Genomic DNA, 24,846 nt, shown 5'->3' on the forward strand with positions numbered 1-24,846 from the left:
GAAAAATGGTTCTTGAGAAGAGGGAAAAAAATCTTGAACACCTGGTTCTTATCTAGAAAAGTTCGTAAGTAGAGGCGTTCTTAGGTAGAGGTACCACTGTAGTATATAAAAAAAAGAAGAGGATTTTTTTTGTCTTTGAAATGTTGTAGACCAAAGCTGTGGTTGCGCTTTGGCTCTTGGTCATCTCAAACCTTTCATTGGTGCATTGCTAATGGGAGTTTGGTCTATATAGTCTTTGTTGTTTTGAATGCTTAATAAATATGTTATATCTTCAAAGTGATTTCGTGGCTTTAGGTCACGGGTGTCCAATCTTTGAAACCCCAAGACTGGTGGACTTCAACTCAGCATTGCCCGCTGGGGAATTTTGGCAGTTGATGTCATCAGTCTTAAATTTGCCAAGATTGGACACCCTTGGTTTAGAATTCAGGGGTAGGCAAAGTTGGCTCTTCTATGACATGTGGACTTCAACTCCCAGAATTCCTGAGATTGAATGATTAATTAAGGAATTCTGGGAGTTGAAGTCCACAAGTTATAGAAGAACCAACTTTGCCTACCCTAGGTTTAGATGATCTATGCTCTGTCCACAAGATTTCCTACACCTTTCCTTAAACCTAGCCAAATTCATTGAGTTGTAGGCTCTATGGGAATATCTGATGATAGTTTACTATCTTCCACAATCATGTCCATCATGTCTATTAGGAAGTAATTATGATCTACTGTCTTCCTACTCATCTTTAAGAATGCCCCCAAAGCATCTTATTGGTTCATATGGTTTGCGCAGAATGCTTGATTAGCTACATCCATCAAAGTTCATCCGTCAGGGGTCTGGAGAGTAAAACAGATGGGGGAAAAAGAGGCAAGAATTGAATATGTCGAGTTTAATTAAAAGACCAATGAGTGGGTGACATGATCCTTCAGAAGAGAAGGATTTAAGGGTAGTGATTTCTGACAGTCTCAAAATGGGTGAACAGTGCGGTCAGGTGGTAGGGAAAGCGAGTAGGATGCTTGGCTGCATAGCTAGAAGTATAACAAGCAGGAAGAGGGAGATTGTGATCCCGCTATATAGAGTCCTGGTGAGACCCCATTTGGAATACTGTGTCCAGTTCGGGAGACCTCACCTACAAAAAGATATTGATCAAATTGAACGGGTCCAAAGACAGGCTACAAAAATGGTGGAAGGTCTTAAGCATAAAACGTATCAGGAAAGACTTAATGAACTCCATCTGTATAGTTTGGAGGACAGAAGGGAAAAGGGGGACATGATCGAAACATTTAAATATGTCAAAGGGTTAAATAAGGTTCAGGAAGGAAGTGCTTTTTATAGGAAAGTGAACTCAAGGACAAAGGGGCACAATCTGAAGTTAGTTGGGGGAAAGATCAGAAGCAACCTGAGAAAATATTATTTGAGTAGTAGATGCTTGGAACAAACTTCCAGCAGGGGTGGCTGGTAAATCCATAGTAACTGAATTTAAACATGCCTGGGATAAACACAGATCCACCCTAAGATAAAATACAGGAAATAGTATAAGGGCAGACTAGATGGACCATGAGGTCTTTTTCTGCCGTCAATCTTCTATGTTTCTATGATGGTGGTCTTCCAATATTTGAGGGACTGCCACATAGAAGAGGCGATCCAACCTCTTCTACCAAAGCACCTGAAGGCAGGACAAGAAGCAATGGATGGAAATCCCAAAGGTGTTCTTTCAAGAAGCAACTGGCGTTTCTAATTTTTTCCTTGAAAACATTTCGCTTCTCATCCAGGGAGCTTCTTCAAGTCTTCAAGGAAAAAACAGATAGCCCAGTTGCCTCTTGAAAAAGCACCTTTGGGACAAACATAATAGAAACATAGAAACATAGAAGTCTGGTGGCAGAAAAAGACCTCATGGTCCATCTAGTCTGCCCTTATACTATTTTCTGTATTTTATCTTAGGATGGATATATGTTTATCCCAGGCATGTTTAAATTCAGTTACTGTGGATTTATCTACCACGTCTGCTGGAAGTTTGTTCCAAGGATCTACGACTCTTTCAGTAAAATAATATTTTCTCGTGTTGCTTTTGATCTTTCCCCCAACTAACTTCAGATTGTGTCCCCTTGTTCTTGTGTTCACTTTCCTATTAAAAACACTTCCCTCCTGGACCTTATTCAACCCTTTAACATATGTAAATGTTTCGATCATGTCCCCCCTTTTCCTTCTGTCCTCCAGACTATACAGATTGAGTTCATTAAGTCTTTCCTGATACGTTTTATGCTTAAGAGCTTCCACCATTCTTGTAGCCCGTCTTTGGACCCGTTCAATTTTGTCCATATCTTTTTGTAGGTGAGGTCTCCAGAACTGAACACAGTATTCCAAATGGGGTCTCACCAGTGCTCTATATAGCGGGATCACAATCTCCCTCTTCCTGCTTATGATACCTCTAGCTCTGCAGCCAAGCATCCTACTTGCTTTCCCTACCGCCTGACTGCACAATGATCTAGATGATCTCCTTAGAGACAATGGATGGAAACTAACCAAGGAGAGAAGCAGCCTATGGTAGAACTAATTAAGCAGGAATTTCCTGACAGTAGCAAAAATTCATCAGCGGAACAGCTTGCCTCTAGTAGTTGTGGGTACTCTATCGCTGGAGATTTTTAAAAAAAATATTTTTATTGGTTTTTTCAAAGTAACAGACACAACAAACAAAACATATAACATATAATATTTAAAAAAAAATATTTTTATTGGTTTTTTCAAAGTAACAGACACAACAAACGAAACTTATAACACTTAATGGAGCTACAGTCGCTCCACTCAAAATAGAAGTCTTCATATAAAAGTAAAAAGTTTATCTGTAAAATACATATTGTTATTCAGAGTAAAAATATCAATCTTAATATAAATATAAATCTGTATCAAAATTTATAAGGATATATATGAAAAAGAAAAAGTTTTTATGAAAGAACAAAGAGAAAGAAAGAAAAAAAAGAAAGATGAAAGATGTTTATATTTGTACTAATAATTACCATCTTATACAATTCTAATACTAAATTCAAATATGTAAGATAATATAGCAACACGCTTATCTCTTATTCCTTGTTTCCCACCAAATATATACTTTCTGCCAAATATCATAAAATTCTGATTCTTCTTGATTATTTAACCGTCTCGTCATCATATCTAATTCGGCACAGTCTAAAATCTTCTTAAGAATATCTGTTTCTTTTGGAATCTCACTATCTTTCCATTTTTGTGCAAAAACTAACCTAGCTGCTACTAATATATGAACTATTAAATAATATATATCTTTTTTTATATTTATGATTTGATATGCCCAATAGAAAAAATTCTGGTGCTTTCTTAATATCTGGAGATTTTTAAGAAGAGATTGGACCACCCTTTGTCTGAAATGGGTCTCCTGTGGAGCAAGGGGTTGGACTAGAAGACCTCCAAGGTCCCTTCCGACTCTGTTATTGTTCTCTGAAGTTCTCAAGCCAAGCTTCACAATGGATCCCTTGTCCTATGTAAGATTCCGACCAATGGAAGCCAAGAATGTTACTTCTTTCCTCTTCAGTTTTTCCCCATTGGGCGATTTAAGACAATGGGGAAGCTGGCTGCAAATCAGGTGGCTGGGTTTGTTTTAGGTACCCTACAATGTCCTTGGGTACCACTGGTTAAAACAATGTGGTTATAAAGCATGGAAAAGAAGCAATTGAAGACAGATGCCGGTTCAAGCAAAAGTTTCAAAGACCTTAATACAGGGAAACTATCGATCAGGAAGGGTGAGAACAGTGGGATGTTGGAACTGCCAAAATGGCAGTATTATTTATTTATTTATTTATTTGTTTGTTTGTTTGTTTGTTTGTTTGTTTATTTTGTCCAATACACAATGAGGGTTTTAGTGGGTATATATCTATAAGCACATAGTAAAATACATGATCAAGGTTAAAGAGGAGATACTCATAGTAAAATATATCTAAGAAAGAAAAGAAAAGAAGATATAGTAATAGAACATATCAATGAAAGAATAGAAGAAGAGATATAGGAATAGAAGAAAGGAATAGAAGATATAGGAGAGCAATAGGACAGGGGACGGAAGGCACTCTAGTGCACTTGTACTCTCCCCTTACTGACCTCTTAGGAATCTGGATAGGTCAACCGTAGATAATCTAAGGGTAAAGTGTTGGGGGTTTGGGGATGACACTATGGAGTCCGGTAATGAGTTCCACGTTTCGACAACTCGGTAACTGAAGTCATATTTTTTACAGTCAAGTTTGGAGCGGTTAATATTAAGTTTAAATCTGTTGTGTGCTCTTGTGTTGTTGTGGTTGAAGCTGAAGTATTCGCCGACAGGCAGGACATTGCAGCATATGATCTTGTGGGCAATACTTAGATCTTGTTTAAGGCGTCTTAGTTCTAAACTTTCTAGGCCCAGGATTGAAAGTCTAGTCTCACAGGGTATTCTATTTAGAAACATAGAAACATAGAAGACTGACGGCAGAAAAAGACCTCATGGTCCATCTAGTCTGCCCTTATACTATTTTCTGTATTTTATCTTAGGATGGATATATGTTTATCCCAGGCATGTTTAAATTCAGTTACTGTGGATTTATCTACCACGTCTGCTGGAAGTTTGTTCCAAGGATCTACTACTCTTTCAGTAAAATAATATTTTCTCATGTTGCTTTTGATCTTACCCCCAACTAACTTCAGATTGTGTCCCCTTGTTCTTGTGTTCACTTTCCTATTAAAAACACTTCCCTCCTGGACCTTATTTAACCCTTTAATATATTTAAATGTTTCGATCATGTTCCCCCTTTTCCTTCTGTCCTCCAGACTATACAGATTGAGTTCATTAAGTCTTTCCTGATACGTTTTATGCTTAAGACCTTCCACCATTCTTGTGACCCGTCTTTGGACCTGTTCAATTTTGTCAATATCTTTTTGTAGGTGAGGTCTCCAGAATTGAACACAGTATTCCAAATGTGGTCTCACCAGCATTCTATATAGCGGGATCATAATCTCCCTCTTCCTGCTTGTTATACCTCTAGCTATGCAGCCAAGCATCCTACTTGCTTTCCCTACTGCCTGACTGCACTATTTCTATTATTGTTGTTGTTGTTGTTGTTGTTAAACATAGAAACATAGAGGTCTGACAGCAGAAAAAGACCTCATGGTCCATCTAGTCTGCCCTTATACTATTTTATCTTAGGATGGATATATGTTTATCCCAGGCATGTTTAAATTCAGTTACTGTGAATTTATCTACCACGTCTGCTGGAAGTTTGTTCCAAGCATCTACTACTCTTTCAGTAAAATAATATTTTCTCATGTTGCTTTTGATCTTTCACCAACTAACTTTGTTGTTATTATTGTTGTTATTGTTGTTGTTGTTGTTATTATTGTTATTGTTATAATTATTTATTAGATTTGTATGCCGCCCCTCTCCAAGGACTCGGGGCGGCTCACAACAAGAAAAAAACAACAACAGTACAAATCCAATATAGAATAGAATAGAATAGAATTTTATTGGCCAAGTGTAATTGGACACACAAGGAATTTGTCTTGGTGCAGATGCTCTCAGCGTACATAAAATAAAATATACATTTGTCAAGAATCATGCGGTACGACACTTAATGATTGTCATAGGGGTCAAATAAGCAATGAAGAAGCAATATTAATAAAAATCTTAGGATACAAGCAACAAGTTACAGTCATACAGTCAACATGGGAGGAAATGGGCGATAGGGATGATGAGAAAAACTAGGAGAATAGAAGTACAGATTTAGTAGATTTAAAAAACAGTTTAAAACCCTTAACATAAAAACAATCATACATCTCATGCAGACCATACATAAAGTAGAAACGGCCCAGGGGAATCAATTTCCCCATGCCTGACGGCAGAGGTGGGGTTTTTAGGAGTTTGTGAAAGGCAAGGAGGGTGGGGGCAGTCTTAATCTCCGGGGGGGGGAATTGATTCCAGAGGGTCGGGGCCGCCACAGAGAAGGCTCTTCCCCTGGGTCCTGCCAAATGACATTGTTTAGTCGACGGGACCCGGAGAAGGCCAACTCTGCGGTACCTTATCGGCCGCTGGGATTCATGCGGTAGAAGGCAGTTCCGGAAGTATTCTGGTCCGATGCCATGTAGGGCTTTAAAGGTCATTACCAATCCTTTGACTATAATATGCCATCAAACTTAAAATGAAATACAATAGAAAGAAACCAGAGTTCCCAATCATAACAACTAAATCTTCAGTTTTGTCTAACTATTACAGGGATCTAACATATATATCAGTTCAAATGGGGAGGCACCAATACGTATCTGACCAAACAAATAAAATAAATAAAATAAATAAAATAAATAAAATAAATAATAAAATAAATAAAATAAATAAAATAAATAAAATAAATAAAATAAATAAAATAAATAAAATAAATAAAATAAATAAAATAAATAAAATAAATAAAATAAATAAAATAAATAAAATAAATAAAATAAATAAAATAAATAAAATAAATAAAATAAATAAAATAAATAAAATAATTGTCTCTTTTTTTCCTGCTTCAGCCATTAACTCAGCGATTCTGATCCAACGATGGTATCGACGTTTTGTAGCTCGGCTCGAAATGCGTCGGAGATGCACATGGCGCATTTTCCAATCCATAGAATACGCGGGAGAACACGATCATATCAAGGTATGGCGCGCGGCGGCACAGGCGCCGAGAATAACAGAGTTGGAAGGGACCTTAGAGGTCTTCTAGTCCAACCCCCCTACTCAGGCAGAAAACCCTACACCAGGGATGGCGCACCCTTTTTTCCTTGAGTGCTGTCAGACACACATGTGTGCCTACGCCCATAACTCAAGCCTCCCATGCGCCCCACCCCTGTGCATGTGTGTATGACCCCCTTCTACTTTCTTCCATGCGTTCCACGCACAAACTGCTCCCCCACTTCTGGTGGACCTGGTAGACCTGTTTTTCAGCCTTCCCAGGTTCTAGAGCAGTGGTGGCGAACCTATTGCATGGATGCCATAGGTGGCGCATGGAGCCATATTTGCTGGCACACGAGCCATTGCCCTAGCTCATTTCCAATGTGCATGAGTGTGCTGGCCAGCTGATTTATAGCTCACACAGAATCTCTTGGAGGGCATTTTTGGCTTCTGGAGAGCCTCCAAGCGGATGGGGAGGGTGTTTTTACCCTCCCCAGGGTCCAGGGAATCCTTTGGAGCCTGGGGAGGGCGAAACATGAGCCTACTGGGCCCACCAGTGTTCTGTCGAGCTCTCTGGTAGAATCCTCCCGAAAATTCACAGATACAAATTTCAGACACACATGTTTGAAAATTCAAAACAATGTTCTTTATACCGAAAATTCGAATGAACTAAGCACTCTTTTTGTATAGCAAAGAGCACGCGTCTCCAAACAAACTGGTAATTTGTAAAAATCCCTTATCGGTCCTGAGATACTTAGCTTGCAGCTGTGAGGCAATTCACAGTCCTTCTTCTTTCACAAAGTGAAACACACTTTGCTCTTGTTTAGTTTCAAAGCGTGGAAAAATCAGCACACCAAGGTCGAAGTCAGCAAGGCAGGCACGAAACACCACAATCAGATAATCCTCCACAATGGCCAAACAGCCCCACCCAACAGCCCCATGATTACCACAGCCCCAACCAACCACAGGTGGCCTCATTTTCTTTGATAATAATCTCTCAGCTGTTGCTGCCTATGCATCGCTCTCCTCATGCGTGGCTGTATCATTAACTCTTGTTCCGAATCCAAGGAGGAGCTAGATAATTCATCTCCTTCTGAGCTGTCTGCCACACTCTCCTCCTCCCTGTCACTCATGTCTTCTTGGTCAGAGGAGCCTTCATCATCAGATTCCACCGGGAGCACAACAGGCCTGTGTGATACCTCCTCCACAATATTATTTTGATCTTCTGCAGCTCAACCACTTCTTTGACTATCTCCTGGAGAGCGCCACACGAAGGAACCTGAAAGAACGTAAGTGTATGTGTAAATAGATACACAGGTAGTCCTTGCTTTACGACAATCGAGCTCCAAATTCCCATTGCTAAGGAATACAGTTGTTGAGCCTTGTCCCATTTTACAACCTGTCTTGCCACGGTTGTTAAGTGAATCATTTGGTCATTAAGTAAATCTGGCTCCCCCAATCCATTGCTTTTATTTCTCAGATGCCAGTAGGGAAAGTTTCAAATGGCAATCCCATGTGTAGCTGTCATAAATACATGCCAGTTTCCAAGGTTTGAATTTTGATAGAAACATAGAAACATAGAAGACTGACGGCAGAAAAAGACCTCATGGTCCATCTAGTCTGCCCTTATACTATTTCCTGTATTTTTATCTTAGGATGGATATATGTTTATCCCAGGCATGTTTAAATTCAGTTACTGTGGATTTACCAACCACGTCTGCTGGAAGTTTGTTCCAAGGATCTACTACTCTTTCAGTAAAATAATATTTTCTCACGTTGCTTTTGATCTTTCCCCCAACTAACTTCAGATTGTGTCCCCTTGTTCTTGTGTTCACTTTCCTATTAAAAACCCTTCCCTCCTGGACCTTATTTAACCCTTTAACATATTTAAATGTTTGATCATGTCCCCCCTTTTCCTTCTGTCCTCGTGATCTTAGCGATGCTTCTGATCACATGATCTTAGCGATGCTTCCAAAGTCATAAGCGTGAAAAAGTCATGTCATTTTTTCAGTGCCATTGTAACTTCGAATGGTCACTGTTGTAAATTGAGGACTACTTGTATAATAATGGCCGCAATCCAGTAATGGGCAGCCAATTTTTTACTGCCACGCTGTGGGTGTGGTTTATTTTGTGGGTGTGGCTTGATAGTGATGTGGCCGGGTAGCTGTGGCTTGCTGGCCATGGGACCCCATGGGAGAGGCTCTACAATCATGTGACTGGGGGTGGCCTAAAGGTCATGTGACTGGGTGGAAGTGGCTTACCTACCAAGAGTCACTCATGAGTGACTCTTCTCTTAGCCAACCATTCAAGTCTTTTTGATGCTCTTCGCACTCTAGCGTCCTCTTTCTCTGAGTCACTCAAGACAGGGAATTTCAGTCTGCGGAGAGGGGCGGCATACAAATCCAATAAATAAATAAAATAAATAAATTAGTTTTCAAATAGCTGCTTGGACTCTTTTTCAGTTGATGAAGTCACATTATTTGAATAGCCACAAAAAGGACAAATGATAGACAGCATTATTTGTGGAGGACCACAGTAACATTTTAAGGTTCAGTAGGATAACATATTAGGCAAGTAGATCAATTATCTTTAATGGCTATAAAAGTTCAGTTCTGGATAATGATTTAAATGATTAAAGCGTTTATGGGTAAAAACATACTATTTAATTATTTCCTATTTTAAAAGTAATTAAGGATCATACTAAAGTACTAGAGAAGGAAGGACAATTAAAAAAACCTATTAAGTATTCAATAAATAGTGCATAAACTTACTACCTTTGCTGCGCCCTCCACCCTCCAATATACAGTGTTCCCTCGATTTCCACGGGGGATGCATTCTGAGACCGCCCACGAAAGTCGAATTTCCACGAAGTAGAGATGCGGAAGTAAATACACTATTTTTGGCTATGAACCGTGTCACAAGCCTTCCCTTAACACTTTAAACCCCTAAATTACCATTTCCCATTCCCTTAGCAACCATTTACTCACCATTATTACTGGTCCTCACCATTGAATAAGACACTTAGTGATCCTGATATTTATAAACATAATTATTTATTAACAATAATTATTTTTTTTGTTATTTATTTGCAAAAATTATTAGTATGATGTCATCGGGCAGGAAAAACCTTGGTATAGAAAAAAAACCTGCAAAGTATTTTTTAATTAATATTTTTTGAATAACCGTGGTATAGGCTATTCGCGAAGTTCGAACCCGCGAAAATCGAGGGAACACTGTATCTGAAATATACTGTATTAAAACTTTTGCTCTTCTCCTGCCTAGGGGAGGTCATTAACCACATCATCTCCGAGACGGATATTACGAAACGGAGCAAACTGGAAAAGTCAATGGAGTCTGTTGCGGTACCCTTCAGTTACACAGGGCCTCGCCTTGGTTTCCCCCTGAAGCCCGACGATGCAGTTACTGTCCTAGAAGCCTTCAGAAACAATCAAGTAAGTTAACTGAAGAACAACCCTCTCAATAGCAATACAGTGATCCCCCGCTCGTTGCGAGGGTTCCGTTCCAGGAGCCCCCGCAACGAGCGGGTTTTCGCGAAGTAGCGATGCGGAAGTAAAAACACCGTCTGCGCATGTGCAGACGGTGTTTTTACTCCCACAGCGCTAGCGAGGAGCCGAAGATTGGGGGCGGGGCGGCTGTTTGCCGCCGGCATGGAGGGCTTCCTAGCAGCCCCCCAAACCCGGGTTGGGGGTCCGGGGGGTGCTTGGTATCGCCGGTTTTGAGCTGAGTCCGGAAGCGAATTCGCTTCCGGACTCAGCTCAAAACCGCCGATAGCAAGCGGCAAGGAACGCCTTGTCTCGGCGCTTTCGAGCTGTCAGCTCGAAAGCGCCGAGACAAGGCGTTCCTTGCCGCTTGCTATCGGCGGTTTTGAGCTGAAAACCGGCGGTTTTGAGCTCAAAACCGGCGATACCAAGCGGCAAGGAACGGCTTGTCTCGGCGCTTTCGAGTGTCAGCTCGAAAGCGCCGAGACAAGCCGTTCCTTGCCGCTTGCTATCGGCGGTTTTGAGCTCAAAACCGCCGGTTTTCAGCTCAAAATCGCCGGTTTTCAGCTCAAAACCGCCGATAGCAAGCGGCAAGGAACGCCTTGTCTCGGCGCTTTCGAGCTGTCAGCTCGAAAGCGCCGAGACAAGCCGTTCCTTGCCGCTTGGTATCGGCGGTTTTGAGCTGAAAACCGGCGGTTTTGAGCTCAAAACCGGCGATACCAAGCGGCAAGGAACGGCTTGTCTCGGCGCTTTCGAGTGTCAGCTCGAAAGCGCCGAGACAAGCCGTTCCTTGCCGCTTGCTATCGGCGGTTTTGAGCTGAAAACCGGCGGTTTTGAGCTCAAAACCGGCGATACCAAGCGGCAAGGAACGGCTTGTCTCGGCGCTTTCGAGCTGACAGCTCGAAAGCGCCGAGACAAGCTGTTCCTTGCCGCTTGCTATCGGCGGTTTTGAGCTAAATCCGGGAGCGAATTCGCTCCCGGATTTAGCTCAAAAGCGGCGAGAATGAACGGCGTGGGCGGGCGAAGGGCGGGCGGCAGCGAGGAGTTTGCGTGGGCGGTGGGGAAACTCCTCGCTGACGCCAGCAAGAGGGGGAAGACCCAGGGAAGCCGCTGCCATCTACGCATGCGTGCCCGGCACGCATGCGTAGATGGTATTTTTGACTTCCGGGTTGAAAAATAGCGAAGTACCCTGTTCGCAATGGTTGGGGACGCAATAAACGGGGGATCACTGTACTTAAGACTTATATTATTTATTATTATTTTATTATTATTTATTAGATTTGTATGCCGCCCCTCTCCGTAGACTCGGGGCGGCTTACAGCAATGATAAAAACAATACATAACGACAAATCTAATAGTTAGAATCTAAAATAACAATAATACATTTTAAAAGTCTAAAAAACAAGAAACCCCAATATATTAAAAAACATACATACAGTCATATCATACACAAAAAACTACATAGGCAGGGGGAGATGTCTCAGTTCCCCCCATGCTTGACGACAGAGGTGGGTTTTAAGGAGTTTATGAAAGGCAAGGAGGGTGGGGGCAGTTCTAATCTCTGGAGGGAGCTGAGTCCAGAGGGTCGGAGCCACCATAGAGAAGGCTCTTCCTCTGGGTCTCACCAAACGACATTGTTTAGTTGATGGGACCCGGAGGAGACCAACTCTGTGGGACCTAACCGGTCGCTGGGATTCGTGCGGCAGAAGGCAGTCTCATAGATATTCTGGCCTGATGCCATGAAGGGTGATGACCAACACTTTGAATTGTGATCAGAAACTGATCGGCAACCAATGCAGTCTGCGGAGTGTTGGAGTAACATGGTCATATTTGGGAAAGCCCATGATTGCTCTTGCAGCTGCATTCTGCAATATATACTGCTTTATGGTCTTTTATAATCCTCTCTAAGCAGTTTACAGAGTCAGCCTCTTGCCCCCAACAATCTGGGTCCTCATTTCACTGACCTCGCTTCCGGTTCAGCCCAGTTCTGAGAACTGGTAGTGGTGGCAGTGGGAGGCCAAAATAATCCATTGTTCTCTACAACTGGACAGAGCTTTGCTTACTCTTAAATACCCTGAGGGTGTGACTCATTACCCAGCATTACTACTCATGAGTGACTCTTCTCTTAGCCAACCATTCAAGTCTTTTTGATGCTCTTCGCACTCTAGCATCCTCTTTCTCTGAGTCACTCAAGACAGGGAATGCTGATTCATTCGTGACAGGAAGTGCTGACTCATTCCTGACAGGAAGTGCTGATTCATTCGTGAAAGGAAGTGTTGATTCATTCCTGAGAGGAAGTGCTGTTTCATTCCTGACAGGAAGTGCTGATTCATTCTTGGCAGGAAGTGCAGCAGACCCTGACCCCTCATATCCTTCACTGTCCGTTTCAGGTGCCAGGAACAGAGGATGTCTGTGCCACATTTCCCTGGTCTCTGATTCTATGATTATTTGTGCAGGACGCAAGCGAATCACAACAGGGTTGAGGCAAAAAAACCCCAAGGCCTAGCAGACGTTCAGGAAACAGGCCCATTTTCAGCTTCTAAGTCAATGGGGAAACCAGATTCACTTAATTGGGAAAACTCGCTTAACAAATGTCTCGTTCCGCAACAGAAATTTTGTCCTCAATTGTGGCCTTAATTGAGGACTATCTAATATGAAGAGCAAGGCTCAACCTCTCTCCAGTTGCCTTTTCTAATGTTTTGTTTCTTTATTCCCAGTAGCATCTTCACGCTTATTATGTTCTAAAACTCTTCCGTGAGGTGGAAAAACATCTCAGCCACCTGCCAAATATCAACAGAATCTCTACCTGCTACAGTGAGGAGATCACCGTGTGTGGTAAGTCTACCTTTTGTAAATAGGCTGAAGTGGAGTCCTTGGCAAAGTTGCAAGAAAGAGAATAGCAGCAGTAGGTCCAGCAAAGGAGACCCGGTCTCCATAGATGGGTGGTGTATAAATTTGATAGATAGATAGATAGATAGATAGATAGATAGATAGATAGATAGATAGATAGATAGATATTTTATATTTTATTTTATGTATGTTGAGAGCATATGCACCAAGACAAATTCCTTGTGTGTCCAATCACACTTGGCCAATAAAAATTCTATTCTATTCTAGATAGGTAGGTAGGTAGGTAGGTAGGTAGATAGATAGATAGATAGATAGATGATAGATAGAGATAGAGATAGATATAGATAGATAGATAGATAGATAGATAGATAGATAGATGATAGACAGAGATAGATATAGATAGATAGATCGATAGATCGATAGATAGATAGATAGATAGATAGATAGATAGATAGATATAGATAGATAGATATAGATAGATAGATACTATAGATAGGTAGATAGATAGATAGATAGATAGATAGATAGATAGATAGATAGATAGATAGATAGATAGATAGATACTGTAGATAGATAGATAGATGATAGGCAGACAGAAACTGTAGATTAGACTAAAATAAAAATTTATTTATTATTTATTATTTATTTATTATTTGGATTTGTATGCCGCCCCTCTCCGAAGACTCGGGGCGGCTCACAACAAGTGAAAAGCAATCCAATACATAATCCAATTAATTAAAATATTGAAAAATTTTAAAAAAACCCATATACTAAAATACATACACACAAGCATACCATATATAAATTCAACGTGCCCAGGGGGAGATGTTTAGTTTCCCCATGCCTGACGGCAAAGGTGGGTTTTGAGGAGTTTGCGGAAGGCAGGAAGAGTAGGGGCAGTTCTGATCTCCGGGGGGAGTTGGTTCCAGAGAGTCGGTGCCGCCACAGAGAAGGCTCTCCCCCTGGGGCCCGCCAACCGACATTGTTTAGTTGACGGGACCCAGAGGAGGCCCACTCTGTGGGAGATGGTAGGTAGGTTGGTAGGTATTCCCTTCGTGTATATATTTGAAGTTCCAGCGTTTTTCCTGTTTGTAAGGACATTTTCTGTTACCTGTGTTTTCCTTGAATTATATAAACTGCCTTTGCCTTTTACCAGTGTGTCTGGATTCTCTTTTTGGGTTGGTCTTGGTTTCTGGAGTGACCCAGACAGAACAGTAGGTAGGTAGGTAGGTAGGTAACTAAATCGATGAGATAGAAAATAAATAATATAAATATAGATATAGATAGATCTCTTTCAGATGGATCACTTGGGAACAATTTGTAACACAATTTCTGTTGAATTTACATATATATTATAATATTTTTTTGAGCTTTGTTTGGTAATCTTTCTTTCCTTATAAACAGGATGTTTACAGGATATGTATGTCCCTAGAGAAGAGATGTTTATGCTACAAGGACATGGGAAAGAGATATGCTAACCAGTTCAAGTCATTAACTTGAGGAAATGAGCTGTTATCAGGGTGATAGATGTTTTAGGGTTTTTTTCAAATTGGAAAGCACCGTGAAAGGGTGCCAAAAATTACATAAAGGAGGGAGTAGGCAATGAAGTAGGAAGGGTGAAGCTGAAGACATGAAATGTATTTTTATGTTGAATTCATATTTGTAATTTTGCCTCTTGCGATAACGGACATTTTACATCCGATCATAGGGGGGGGCTTTCTTGAAAGAAAGATATAATAAACTTCTCGTTTGTTGTTTTATTGTATTCCCTTTCTTTCGCTAGGAGACTTACATGGGCAAATATTTGACTTGTTTCACATATTTTACAAGGTAAGAAGAGCTTGGATGACAATATGTCAAAAGCAATCAAAATAAACCTTTATTAAAAATGGCCTTAATTCTTAATTTCCCATGCAAGACAAAACATGGTAACTCTTGTTTGATTGTTTGATTGTTTGATTGTTTGTTTGATTGTTTGATTGTTTGATTGTTTGATTGTTTGATTGTTTGATTGTTTGATTGATTTTCTATGCCGCCTTTCTCCTTAGACTCAAGGTGGCTTACAACATTTATCAATAGCACTTTTTAACAGAGCCAGCCTATTGCCCCCACACTCTGTGTCCTCATTTTACCCACCTTGGAAGGATGGAGGGCTGAGTCAACCTTGAGCCAATGATGAGATTTGAACCGCTGATCTGCAGATCTAATGGCCTGCAATACTGGACTCTACCCACTGTACCACCTCGGCTCATAAGAAAATAATTATATAAGATTTTTATATAATGCAGTTCATAAGAAAATGATTATATAAGATTTTTATATAATGCAGTTTATAAGAAAATGATTATATAAGATTTCTCCCCCCCCCAGTCATTAGATTTTGCTATGGTGAAGCAATAAAACGCACCAGATTCCTCGACAAATCTGTTTTGGCCAATTTTTTCCCCTTTGAAAAAAAAAGAAAGAAAAACAATCCATTCGGGCAAAAGGGGAAAAATAAATAAATCAAAAGGCCAGTTTGAAAAAGTCTGGTCCTTCCATAGCATTTCACTTTGAAGTGTGCTAGGATCAACAGCATAGTTCCCTCTAAGCTGAGCAGTGAGCAATCGCTCACTTAAAAATCATCATCAACTCAGAGTTTTCCAAACCTGCCCAGAAGCCGAGAGGGAAGGAGAGAGAGGGAAGGAGAGAGAGAGGAAGAGAGGAAGAGAGAGAAACAGATAGAAAAAAGAGAGGAAGGAAAAGAAAAAGAAAAAGAATGGGAGTAAGGAAGAGAGAAAGAAAATCAAAATCTAGTTTGAAACTAGCTCAACTATTTAAGTGGCATTTTGATATTGATAGAGTTGCCCTATTATGAGCTCACTGTTATAGGCACACAGTACAGTATTTTATTTTGAAATTCTCTGAGGCAAAACAGGGTGGGTTTTTTATTTCTTTGTCTATCTATCTATCTATCTATCTATCTATCTATCTATCTATCTATCTATCTATCTATCTATCTATCAATCAATCAATCAATCAATCAATCAATCTACCTACCTACCTACCTACCTACCTATCTATCTATCTATCTATCTATCTATTTATTATTTCTGTGCCGCCCAGTCCCAAAGGGACTGCCGCTCAGACACTATAGTTTTTCGCCCCCCCCCCAAAAAAAATTAGAAGGAACACTGATCAACAGAGAGGCATTTTTTTTAATTTCTTCTCTTCTTCTCTTACATTGGTCTCTTCATTTACTCATCTGCACCCAGGATTTTGTCCAGGATTTTAAGGCTTCCCTCTATGAACTCATCCAGGGATGGGCTTCAAAATTTTTAGCAAAGGGTTCTCTGCCGGGTTGCTGGGTGGGGGTGGCCATGGTGAGTGTGGCCCACTCCGCCTTCTGCACCACGGCGGTGTTGGGGTTGGCTTCAGGCCAGCTCCTGTGGCTGGGGATTTTGATGATGAACAGTGGGAGTCATCTGTTTCCAGAAGACCAGTCTGGCTGCAGCCAGATACATCAGACAGCGAGGCAGAGGCAAAGAAAGACAGTGAGCAGGAAGAGACAGACAGGGGAATGGATTCAACCAGCCCACTAGCTAGAGCAGGGGTCCCCAAACTTTTTACACAGGGGGCCAGTTCACTGTCCCTCAGACTGTTGGAGGGCCGGACTATAAAAAAAACCTATGAACAAATATCTATGCACACTGTACATACCTTATTTAAAGTAAAAAACAAAATGGGAACAAATACAATATTTAAAATAAAGAAGTAATAAGTAATTAAGTAATTAATAATTAAGTAATAAAGTAATTTATACTTCTTTATTAACAAGTAAATTTAAACTTAAATCAACAATCTCCATTTCTCCTTCCTTCCCTCCCTCCCTCCTTCCTCTCCACTTCTCTCTTCCCTCTTCCTTTTCTCTCATTTGTTTCATTTTCCTCTCCCTCGTTCTTTCCCTCCATCATTTTCTCATTTTTCTCTTTCTCTCTCTCTTTCCATCTTTCCCTCTTCCTTTCTCCCTCTCTATCTCTCCCTCTTTCTCTTTCTTTTTTCTCTCTGTCCCTCTCTCTCTTTCTTTCTCTCTCCTCTCTTTCTCTCACTCACTCTCTTTCTAATTCTCCCTCTTTGTATCTCTCACACTTTCTCTCTCCCCCTCTCTCTCTTTCTCCCTTTCTCTCTCCCCCTTTCTATCTCTCCTCTTCATTTCTCTCTCCCTCTCTAATCCTCCCTCTTTCTCTCTCTTATTATATCGATTGGTAAAATCTTGTGTGCTGCTGTGGGCGGTTAAAACACCTCAGCGGGCCGCATCCAGCCCACGGGCCATAGTTTGGAGACAGCTGAGCTAGAGGTTCCTCGAACTCAGAAGGGGAAGATGTCATGGGTAATCGTCTTCTGAATTCTCGAATGAGGAGGATGTTGGGAAGGCAGGAGCAGCTGCGCAAGCATAGAAACAAAGAGCACAGCTGTTAAGATTTAATGACGCTGCTGAAACCCTGATACGAAAGGGAGGGTCGGAGTGCATTGCGTGGGTGATTATCGTTTGCATTTGGAAGAAAGAAACATTGTTGCAGCATGGTTTCATTTTGGTTTGGATTTCTGTGAATTCTCTGACACTCAAGCAGGAAAGGCTGTGCGGACTTGAGTCTGTAATTCTGATTTTCTGGACTAGTAAATCAAGATTGCTCTGGCACAAGCCTGAACATATCAGGTGGACTTTGAATGAGTAACCCTGACCTTCTGGACTTGTAAATCAGTGTTGGTCTTGCACTCCAGCAGACATTTAGCCTCTGTACATAAAAGAAACCTTTTATTTTCATTGCTCTCCTGTCGTGTGTTTGATTTATTACTGTGCTCGTGGGTGGCTAAAAGCCAGGCAGAACAGGCTGGAAGGCATTTTTGCCCTTCCTGGGCTCCGAAGGCTTTCCTCGAGCCTCTGAGAGGGCAAAAATGGCCTCCCCAGGCCCCGGAGGCTCTCTGGAGGCCAGAAATGGGCCCATTACCAGCCTTCCCAATCTTCCAGTAGGCCTGTTTTTCATCCTCCCCAAGCCTCCACACGTGCCCTGCACTTACTTGCATCCAAAACAGGCCACGTAGAACCTGGGATTTGGAGGTTGCCCGAACTGCACAGAATATTAGCTAGAGATTCTTCCGAACCCCCACAAATCCTCAGCAACTCACCCCCATTAACATCCCATATCCTAGTTGCCATTTGCAATGGAATGCCTGGATAATCTTAAAGGAAATTGAGATACTCTGTTATGTTCCAGCACCTAGCCCCTCCAGAAAACAGATGTACACCATCGGTTTTCAATAACAAAGGATTTTTTATTTACAAGATTTATTTTCAGTTCAGGTTTGTTCAAAGTAAACTAAAGTCTTTCAAACGGCTTTGCCAAAATGATTAAAGAGTCTTATGAGCTGGCGACAGTCCGGTAGTGGATAAGCATGAGAATAATTACCCAGCTGGAAATAATATTCAGAAGCGGAGGCGTCCAAGAGCTTGAATTCTGAAGATCTTCAAAAAGCTAAGAACCCAAGCTGAAATTACACAAGCTAGCTGCTAGAATGAAACATGTTGTTCTCTGCAACAAAACGGAGCTCTGCTCACTGTTAAATACCCTGAGGGCATGACCCATTAGCCAGCAATACTACTCATGAGTGACTCTCCTCTTAGTCAACCATTCCTGCCTCCTGGATGCCCTCCGAACTCATGCATCCAGAAGAGGCAACCATTCTCCTTTGGTGTTCTTCACTCTCACCAACACTGACAGGAGAAGCCACTAGTACATAATCAGGGAGCAAACCCCACTCCCTTCTAGCACTGATGACATTACCTAGTTGGGTCATGAAATGTCTGCAAGAAAATATCAGACTTAGAGATCATCAAAGACCCCACCGATTAAGGCTCACTTGGAGCTTGCCTCTTAATCTCACTGTCCTACTGAAGTTTAATTTTAAGGGATCTTTTTCTTCCTTACAGAACGGATTTCCATCTCCGCAGAAGTTGTATGTCTTCAACGGTGACTTTGTTGACCGAGGCCAGAATTCCATTGAGATCCTGATCATTCTCTTTGTTTTCCTGTTGATTTACCCCAAGGAGGTCCATCTCAATAGAGGAAACCATGAGGACTATATGATCAATTTCCGGTATGGAATCCAAAATGCTTGCAGAACCAGCAATCTATTTTATTTTATTTGTCTTTGTAAGCCACTGAGGTGTTGAGAGTGAGTTGGACGGCCATAGGTGTGTGTGTTTCGTGTGTATGTATTAAATAAAATTTTCTTTTTTAAAAATAATTTTTAATTTTTTAAATTTAAAACAAAAGCAAACGTAAAAGAAAAACACACACATCTGGAATGATTTACATCCCAATTTTCATCAGAAGCACATATGGACCTGTGTACATTTTTACATTAATTGAGAACATTTTGGTCTATATTTACTGCAAATACTGTACATTTCATAAGAAAAGTTAAATTAAAAAAAAAGAAAGAAAGGAAGAAAAGACGTAGGAAAATCTAATTCCAATTAAAAAGATTAACATATCAATTATTGATCTTTGGAACCTTGCATTTTATTTCACCTAATTAGCTATTTCTTTGTTTTAATCAATTGTAGAATTTATCCTAAACTCTACAATAATCTGTTTCCTCTTTCCCTTCTAATTTTTTGGTTAAGATATCCATTTCGGCCCATCCCATAATTTTTTAAATTATCATTTCTTCTCTTGGTAGCTCCTCACTTTTCCATAGTTGGGCATATGTTATCCTAGCCGCTGTTAGAATAAATATTTTCTTTGGTGTACAAATTATTATTGGATAGACGGCATCCCTACCAGATGGATCTGGAATTTACTGACCCACCACACCCAGTGCATGATGCTGGAGGAACCTGCACCTGACAAACTGTCACAAGGGGAGGACGACCTCTGCCACTTTTTATATTGTCATCAGCATCGTTTTGGGGTCCTTCCGAGGCATCTATTTAAAAACCTTCTCTTCTCTTCTGCCTCTAGCTACGGGTTTACCAAGGAAGTCACGCGGAAATATAAGGTATTCCGGTTTGCCTACCTATTGCATCTTCTGTGTTTGTTTGTTTGTTTGTTTGTTTGTTTACTTACTTACTTACTTACTTACTTACTTACTTACTTACTTACTTACTTACTTATTAGATTTGTATGCCGTCCCTCTCCGTAGACTCGGGGCGGTTCACAGCAATAATAAACAATATATAACAAATCTAATAATTTAAGAGAAACACTAAAAACCCCATTATTAAAAGCAAACATACACACACACAAACATACCATACATAAACTGTATAGGCCCGGGGGAGATGTTTCAATTCCCCCATGCCTGACGGCAATGGTGGGTTTTGAGGAGTTTACGAAAGGCGAGGAAGGTGGGGGCAGTTCTAATCTCTGGGGGGAGCTGGTTCCAGAGGGTCGGGGCCGCCACAGAGAAGGCTCTTCCCTTGGGTCCTGCCAAATGGCATTGTTTAGTTGACGGGACCTGGAGAAGGCCAAATCTGTGGGACCTAATCGGTCGCTGGGATTCGTGCGGCAGAAGGCGGTCCTGGAGATATTGTGGTCCGATGCCATGAAGGGCTTTATAGGTCATAACCAACACTTTGAATTGTGACTGGAAATGGATCGGCAACCAATGCAGACTGCGGAGTGTTGGTGTAACATGGGCATACCTAGGGAAGCCCATGATTGCTCTCGCAGCTGCATTCTACACGATCAGAAGTTTCCGAACACTTTTCAAAGGTAGCCCCATGTAGAGAGCATTACAGTAGTCGAGCCTCGAGGTGATGAGGGCGTGAGTAACTGTGAGCAGTGACTCCCGATCCAGATAGGGCCGCAACTGGTGCACCAGGCGAATCTGGGCAAACGCCCCCCTCACCACAAGCTGAAAGATGCTTCTCTAATGTGAGCTGTGGATTGAGGAGGACGCCCAAGTTGCGGACCCTCTCTGAGGGGGTCAATGACTCCCCCACCAGGGTAATGGATGGACAGATGTAATTGTCCTTTGGAGGCAAAACCCACAGCCACTCCGTCTTATCAGGGTTGAGTTTGAGTCTGTTGACACCCATCCAGACCCCAACAGACTCCAGGCACCGGCACATCACTTCCACTGCTTCACTGACTGGACAAGGGGTGGAGATGTAAAGCTGGGTATCATCTGCATACTGTTGATACCTCACCCTATGCCCTTGGATGATCTCACCCAGCGGTTTCGTGTAGATATTAAATAGTAGGGGGGAGAAGACCGACCCCTGAGGCACCCCACAAGGGAGTAACCTAGAGGTCGACCTCTGACACCCCACTAACACCGACTGCGACCGATTTGCCTAGTTTAGTTTAAGTTTAAGTTTAATCAGATTTGTATGCCGCCCCTCTCCGCAGACTACCTATTGCATCTTCTGTGTTTGTCAGGTGAGCCCGGACTGTGTGTATCAGTTTTTGCACTCTTCTCCTCTTCCCGCTAGGAACATGCCAACAGACTTTTGGCGGTGATCAAGAATGTATTTAGCAGCATCCCTTTGGCAACTTTGATTGACAGGAAGGTGCTGGTTGTACATGGAGGCATATCCGATAAGACCGATTTGGAACGGCTAGACAAAGTGGAGAGATGTAAGGTATCTGCTGACTCTTATTTCAGTGATTATCCACTAGGACTCCACACCTCTAAAGATGATCAGGAAATATTTTCTTATTTTGGACCTCTGTCTTCCACCTCTTGGTGGGAGAAATGGTTGGTAAGTGGGGAGCTACCTGTGCCCTTTGGGTGTTGCAGTGATCAGAACTGAACATCAGATTCAAGAGAGACAAAACACAGACAGTCCGAGATCACTCTTGTTTGTTCTTTCTAATTCCATAATTGGATTGAGAATTTGGTTCTAGAAAAGATCTGATTCTAAGCGGGGTGGTGGTGGTGTCCACATACAGTGATACCTCGTCTTACGAACCCCTCTTCATATGAACTTTTCGTGATACGAACCCGGTGCTTAAGATTTTTTTGCCTCTTCTTCCGAACTATTTTCACCCTACGAACCCGAGCTGCCGCTGCTGGGATACCCCGCCTCTGGACTTCCGTTGTCAGCCGAAGCACTGGGATTCCCCTGAGGCTCCCCTCGCTGGGATTCAAAGCAGCGCAGGCAAAAATGAAAGGAATTTCTTCATTTTTGCTGGCGCTGTTTTGAATCCCAGCGAGGGGAGCCTCAGGGAAATCCCAGCACTTCAGCTGGCAATGGAAGTCTGGAGGTGGGGATTCCCAGAGGCGCAAGGCAAAAGGGTGACTTTTGGGATGGGGTTGCATGCATTATTTGCTTTTACAGTGGTACCTCGACATACGAGTTTAATTCGTTCCAGACCCGAGCTCGTAAGTCGATCAGCTCGCATCTCGAACGAATGCCTTTAGACTTTGTTTTTCGTGCCGAGATAACCAGAAGCAAGGATTCTTGCACCACCTAGCGGAAGCTCGGCTCGTATCCCGAATTTGAGCTCGGGTGTCGAACAGAAATTTCGCTCGCGTCATGGCTCGTAACTTGGAATACTCGCATGTGGAGCAGCTCGTATCTAGAGGTACTACTGTACATTGATTCCTATGGGGAAAATTACTTCGTCTTACAAACTTTTCATCTTACGAACCTGGTCACGGAACGAATTAAGTTCGTAAGATGAGGTATCACTGTACTTTCCCTACCAGGAAGTACGTGTTTGCATCACGTCGGGGAAATGACCAGGCAGGGGTTCCTTTTCACTGGTGTTACCGGAGCACTCCCGATGATCAGCCCAGGTGCGCATGTATCCTGCGGGTGGGCGCACTACAACGGTGCGAGAGTCAGCTTCTGCGCATGGACTGGAAGCCAAATCTTGCCTGAGAAAATAGGTGAAAATCACCAAAATCTAACTTGTGTGCATGTCCTAGCGTGAAATTTTACTTCCGGCGCATGCGCAGAAGCTGAATTTGCACCAATGCATGCACCCGCCCACTGGTCAGCTGGAACTGCACATGCAGGTCCATTTTCGCTACTGGGAAGCGAAATGGACCATTAGACCATTCCGGCTGCAACCCGCTTCTGGAAACAACCCTCTGCGCAGGTGCAGAAGTTGCGCCTACGCAGAGGGTGTCTTGGCAGCCGCTTTCAAGGAGTGGCGACTGGAGGACCGGTTCAGGGATGTGGCCACCTGGCCATCATTGCTGGCTCGGTGAGCGGCGTCAATTTTTCCATCGCCAGTTCGGGCAAACCTGTCCGAATCGACAGCGACTCACCACTGATTCTACGTCACGTATGTCCTTTGACGTCTCCTTCTCAACTTAGATTCCCTCTGTGCTAGCACCAAAGAGAAAAAAATCTATGGGCTCTGCTGTATCTCAAGGTGCCAAAATGGTCGGGAATGATTCTAGAAGCATCATCTCCCAAGGGGGACAACGGTCATCCCGGGAAGATTCAAAAACTGCCGGGAAGTCACCTGGAACCCAGAATACCTCTGCACCTCCGGAATCGGACGACTCGAGTGAAACCTCGAGCTATGACGAAGACGATGACATTGAACAGGTAAGCATTTGGAGTACCGCCACAATTCCAGCAAGCAGAAAGGTACAAATTGTTCTGCTTTGGGACTACTGGATCAGAACAAAGAAGCCCTCACGAGCAAAGGATTCGGTTCAAACACTTATATATAGTTAAAGATGCTTTGTAATTTTACATAAATGGTATTTCATGCCAGTAAAACTAGCACACTTCCAGAGGAAAGGGAAAGGAAATTGCTGGCATGGTTGCCAAATAAAAGGAGTTTTTATGCATATGCTCTGGGAATGTGTTGAAGTTCAAAAATTTGGAAGGAAGTACAGAATGAAATAAATAATATGCTAAACATTAATTGGATAATTACAAAAGAATTAGCAATACTAGTTAAATATGGGGAAATACGAGAATTTAAAGAAATCAAAACAGCAGCTTTGGAAAGCGCTCAAGCAGTAGTGGTATTAGGGTGGAAGGATAGCAATAAATGGACAATCCAGAATTGGCACTGGTACATGGTGGACCACATCCACGTCGAAATTTTGGAAATAAGATTAAATACCTTTGATGAAAATAAATTGGAGAAGCTGATGGCATGATGGAATAAGGTGAAAAATTATATCTTAAGTAGAATTTATGACGACAATGTGAAAAATAAATTCCAATCACTTTTTGTATGTAAAGAAATGTAAACCGGAGCTAAGGAAGAAATCGAAACTTATTGCAAATAATTTAACCCCCTAAATGGTGGTGGGGTTTTTATTGGTGTTGGGCACGTTTTCTTTTAAGTATTTTTTTGTTTGTTGTAATAAAATTTAATAAAAATAATTAACAACAAAAAAAGATGCTTTGTACAGACAGGAGCACATTTTTCAGTTCACGTTGGCAGAGGACCCACTCAAATTGGCCAGGAGATAACAAACACACAACAGCCGAGAGGCAGAGCTAATTAACATTAACATTCTTCCTTTAGATAAAGTCCGTAAATCACACACATGCCCTTATAGACCTCCAGGTTAGAAACATAGAAGATTGACTGCAGAAAAAGACCTCATGGTCCATCTAGTCTGTCCTTATACTATTTCCTGCATTTTATCTTAGGATGGATATATATTTATACCAGGCATGTTTAAATTCAGTTACTGTGGATTTACCAACCACACCTGTTGGAAGTTTTTCAGAGTATAAGATGCACTGGAGTATAAGAAACACACCTTAGTTTTGGGGGAGGAAAACAGGGAAAAGATATCAGATATTTATCTGGCTAGCGTCCTTAGTCTGGTCAGCTTCA

General features: G+C 41.9%; 1 protein-coding gene across 1 annotated transcript in view; it reads left to right on the top strand.

Moving 5' to 3' along the window:
* Positions 1-3,674: 3,674 nt before the first annotated feature.
* PPEF2 (protein phosphatase with EF-hand domain 2) overlaps positions 3,675-24,846 on the top strand; it is a 30,872-nt gene continuing 9,700 nt past the window's right edge. The window contains exons 1-11 of the mRNA XM_070756728.1: positions 3,675-3,768; positions 5,961-5,969; positions 6,545-6,672; positions 7,918-7,975; positions 9,969-10,138; positions 12,907-13,021; positions 14,820-14,866; positions 19,005-19,171; positions 20,041-20,077; positions 21,516-21,665; positions 23,352-23,588. Of these exons, the coding sequence (XP_070612829.1) occupies positions 3,675-3,768; positions 5,961-5,969; positions 6,545-6,672; positions 7,918-7,975; positions 9,969-10,138; positions 12,907-13,021; positions 14,820-14,866; positions 19,005-19,171; positions 20,041-20,077; positions 21,516-21,665; positions 23,352-23,588 (1,212 nt within the window). The remainder of the gene's footprint in view (positions 3,769-5,960; positions 5,970-6,544; positions 6,673-7,917; positions 7,976-9,968; positions 10,139-12,906; positions 13,022-14,819; positions 14,867-19,004; positions 19,172-20,040; positions 20,078-21,515; positions 21,666-23,351; positions 23,589-24,846) is intronic.

Source organism: Erythrolamprus reginae, chromosome 7 (genome assembly GCF_031021105.1).
Source record: "Erythrolamprus reginae isolate rEryReg1 chromosome 7, rEryReg1.hap1, whole genome shotgun sequence".
NCBI classification, from domain to species: domain Eukaryota; kingdom Metazoa; phylum Chordata; class Lepidosauria; order Squamata; family Dipsadidae; genus Erythrolamprus; species Erythrolamprus reginae.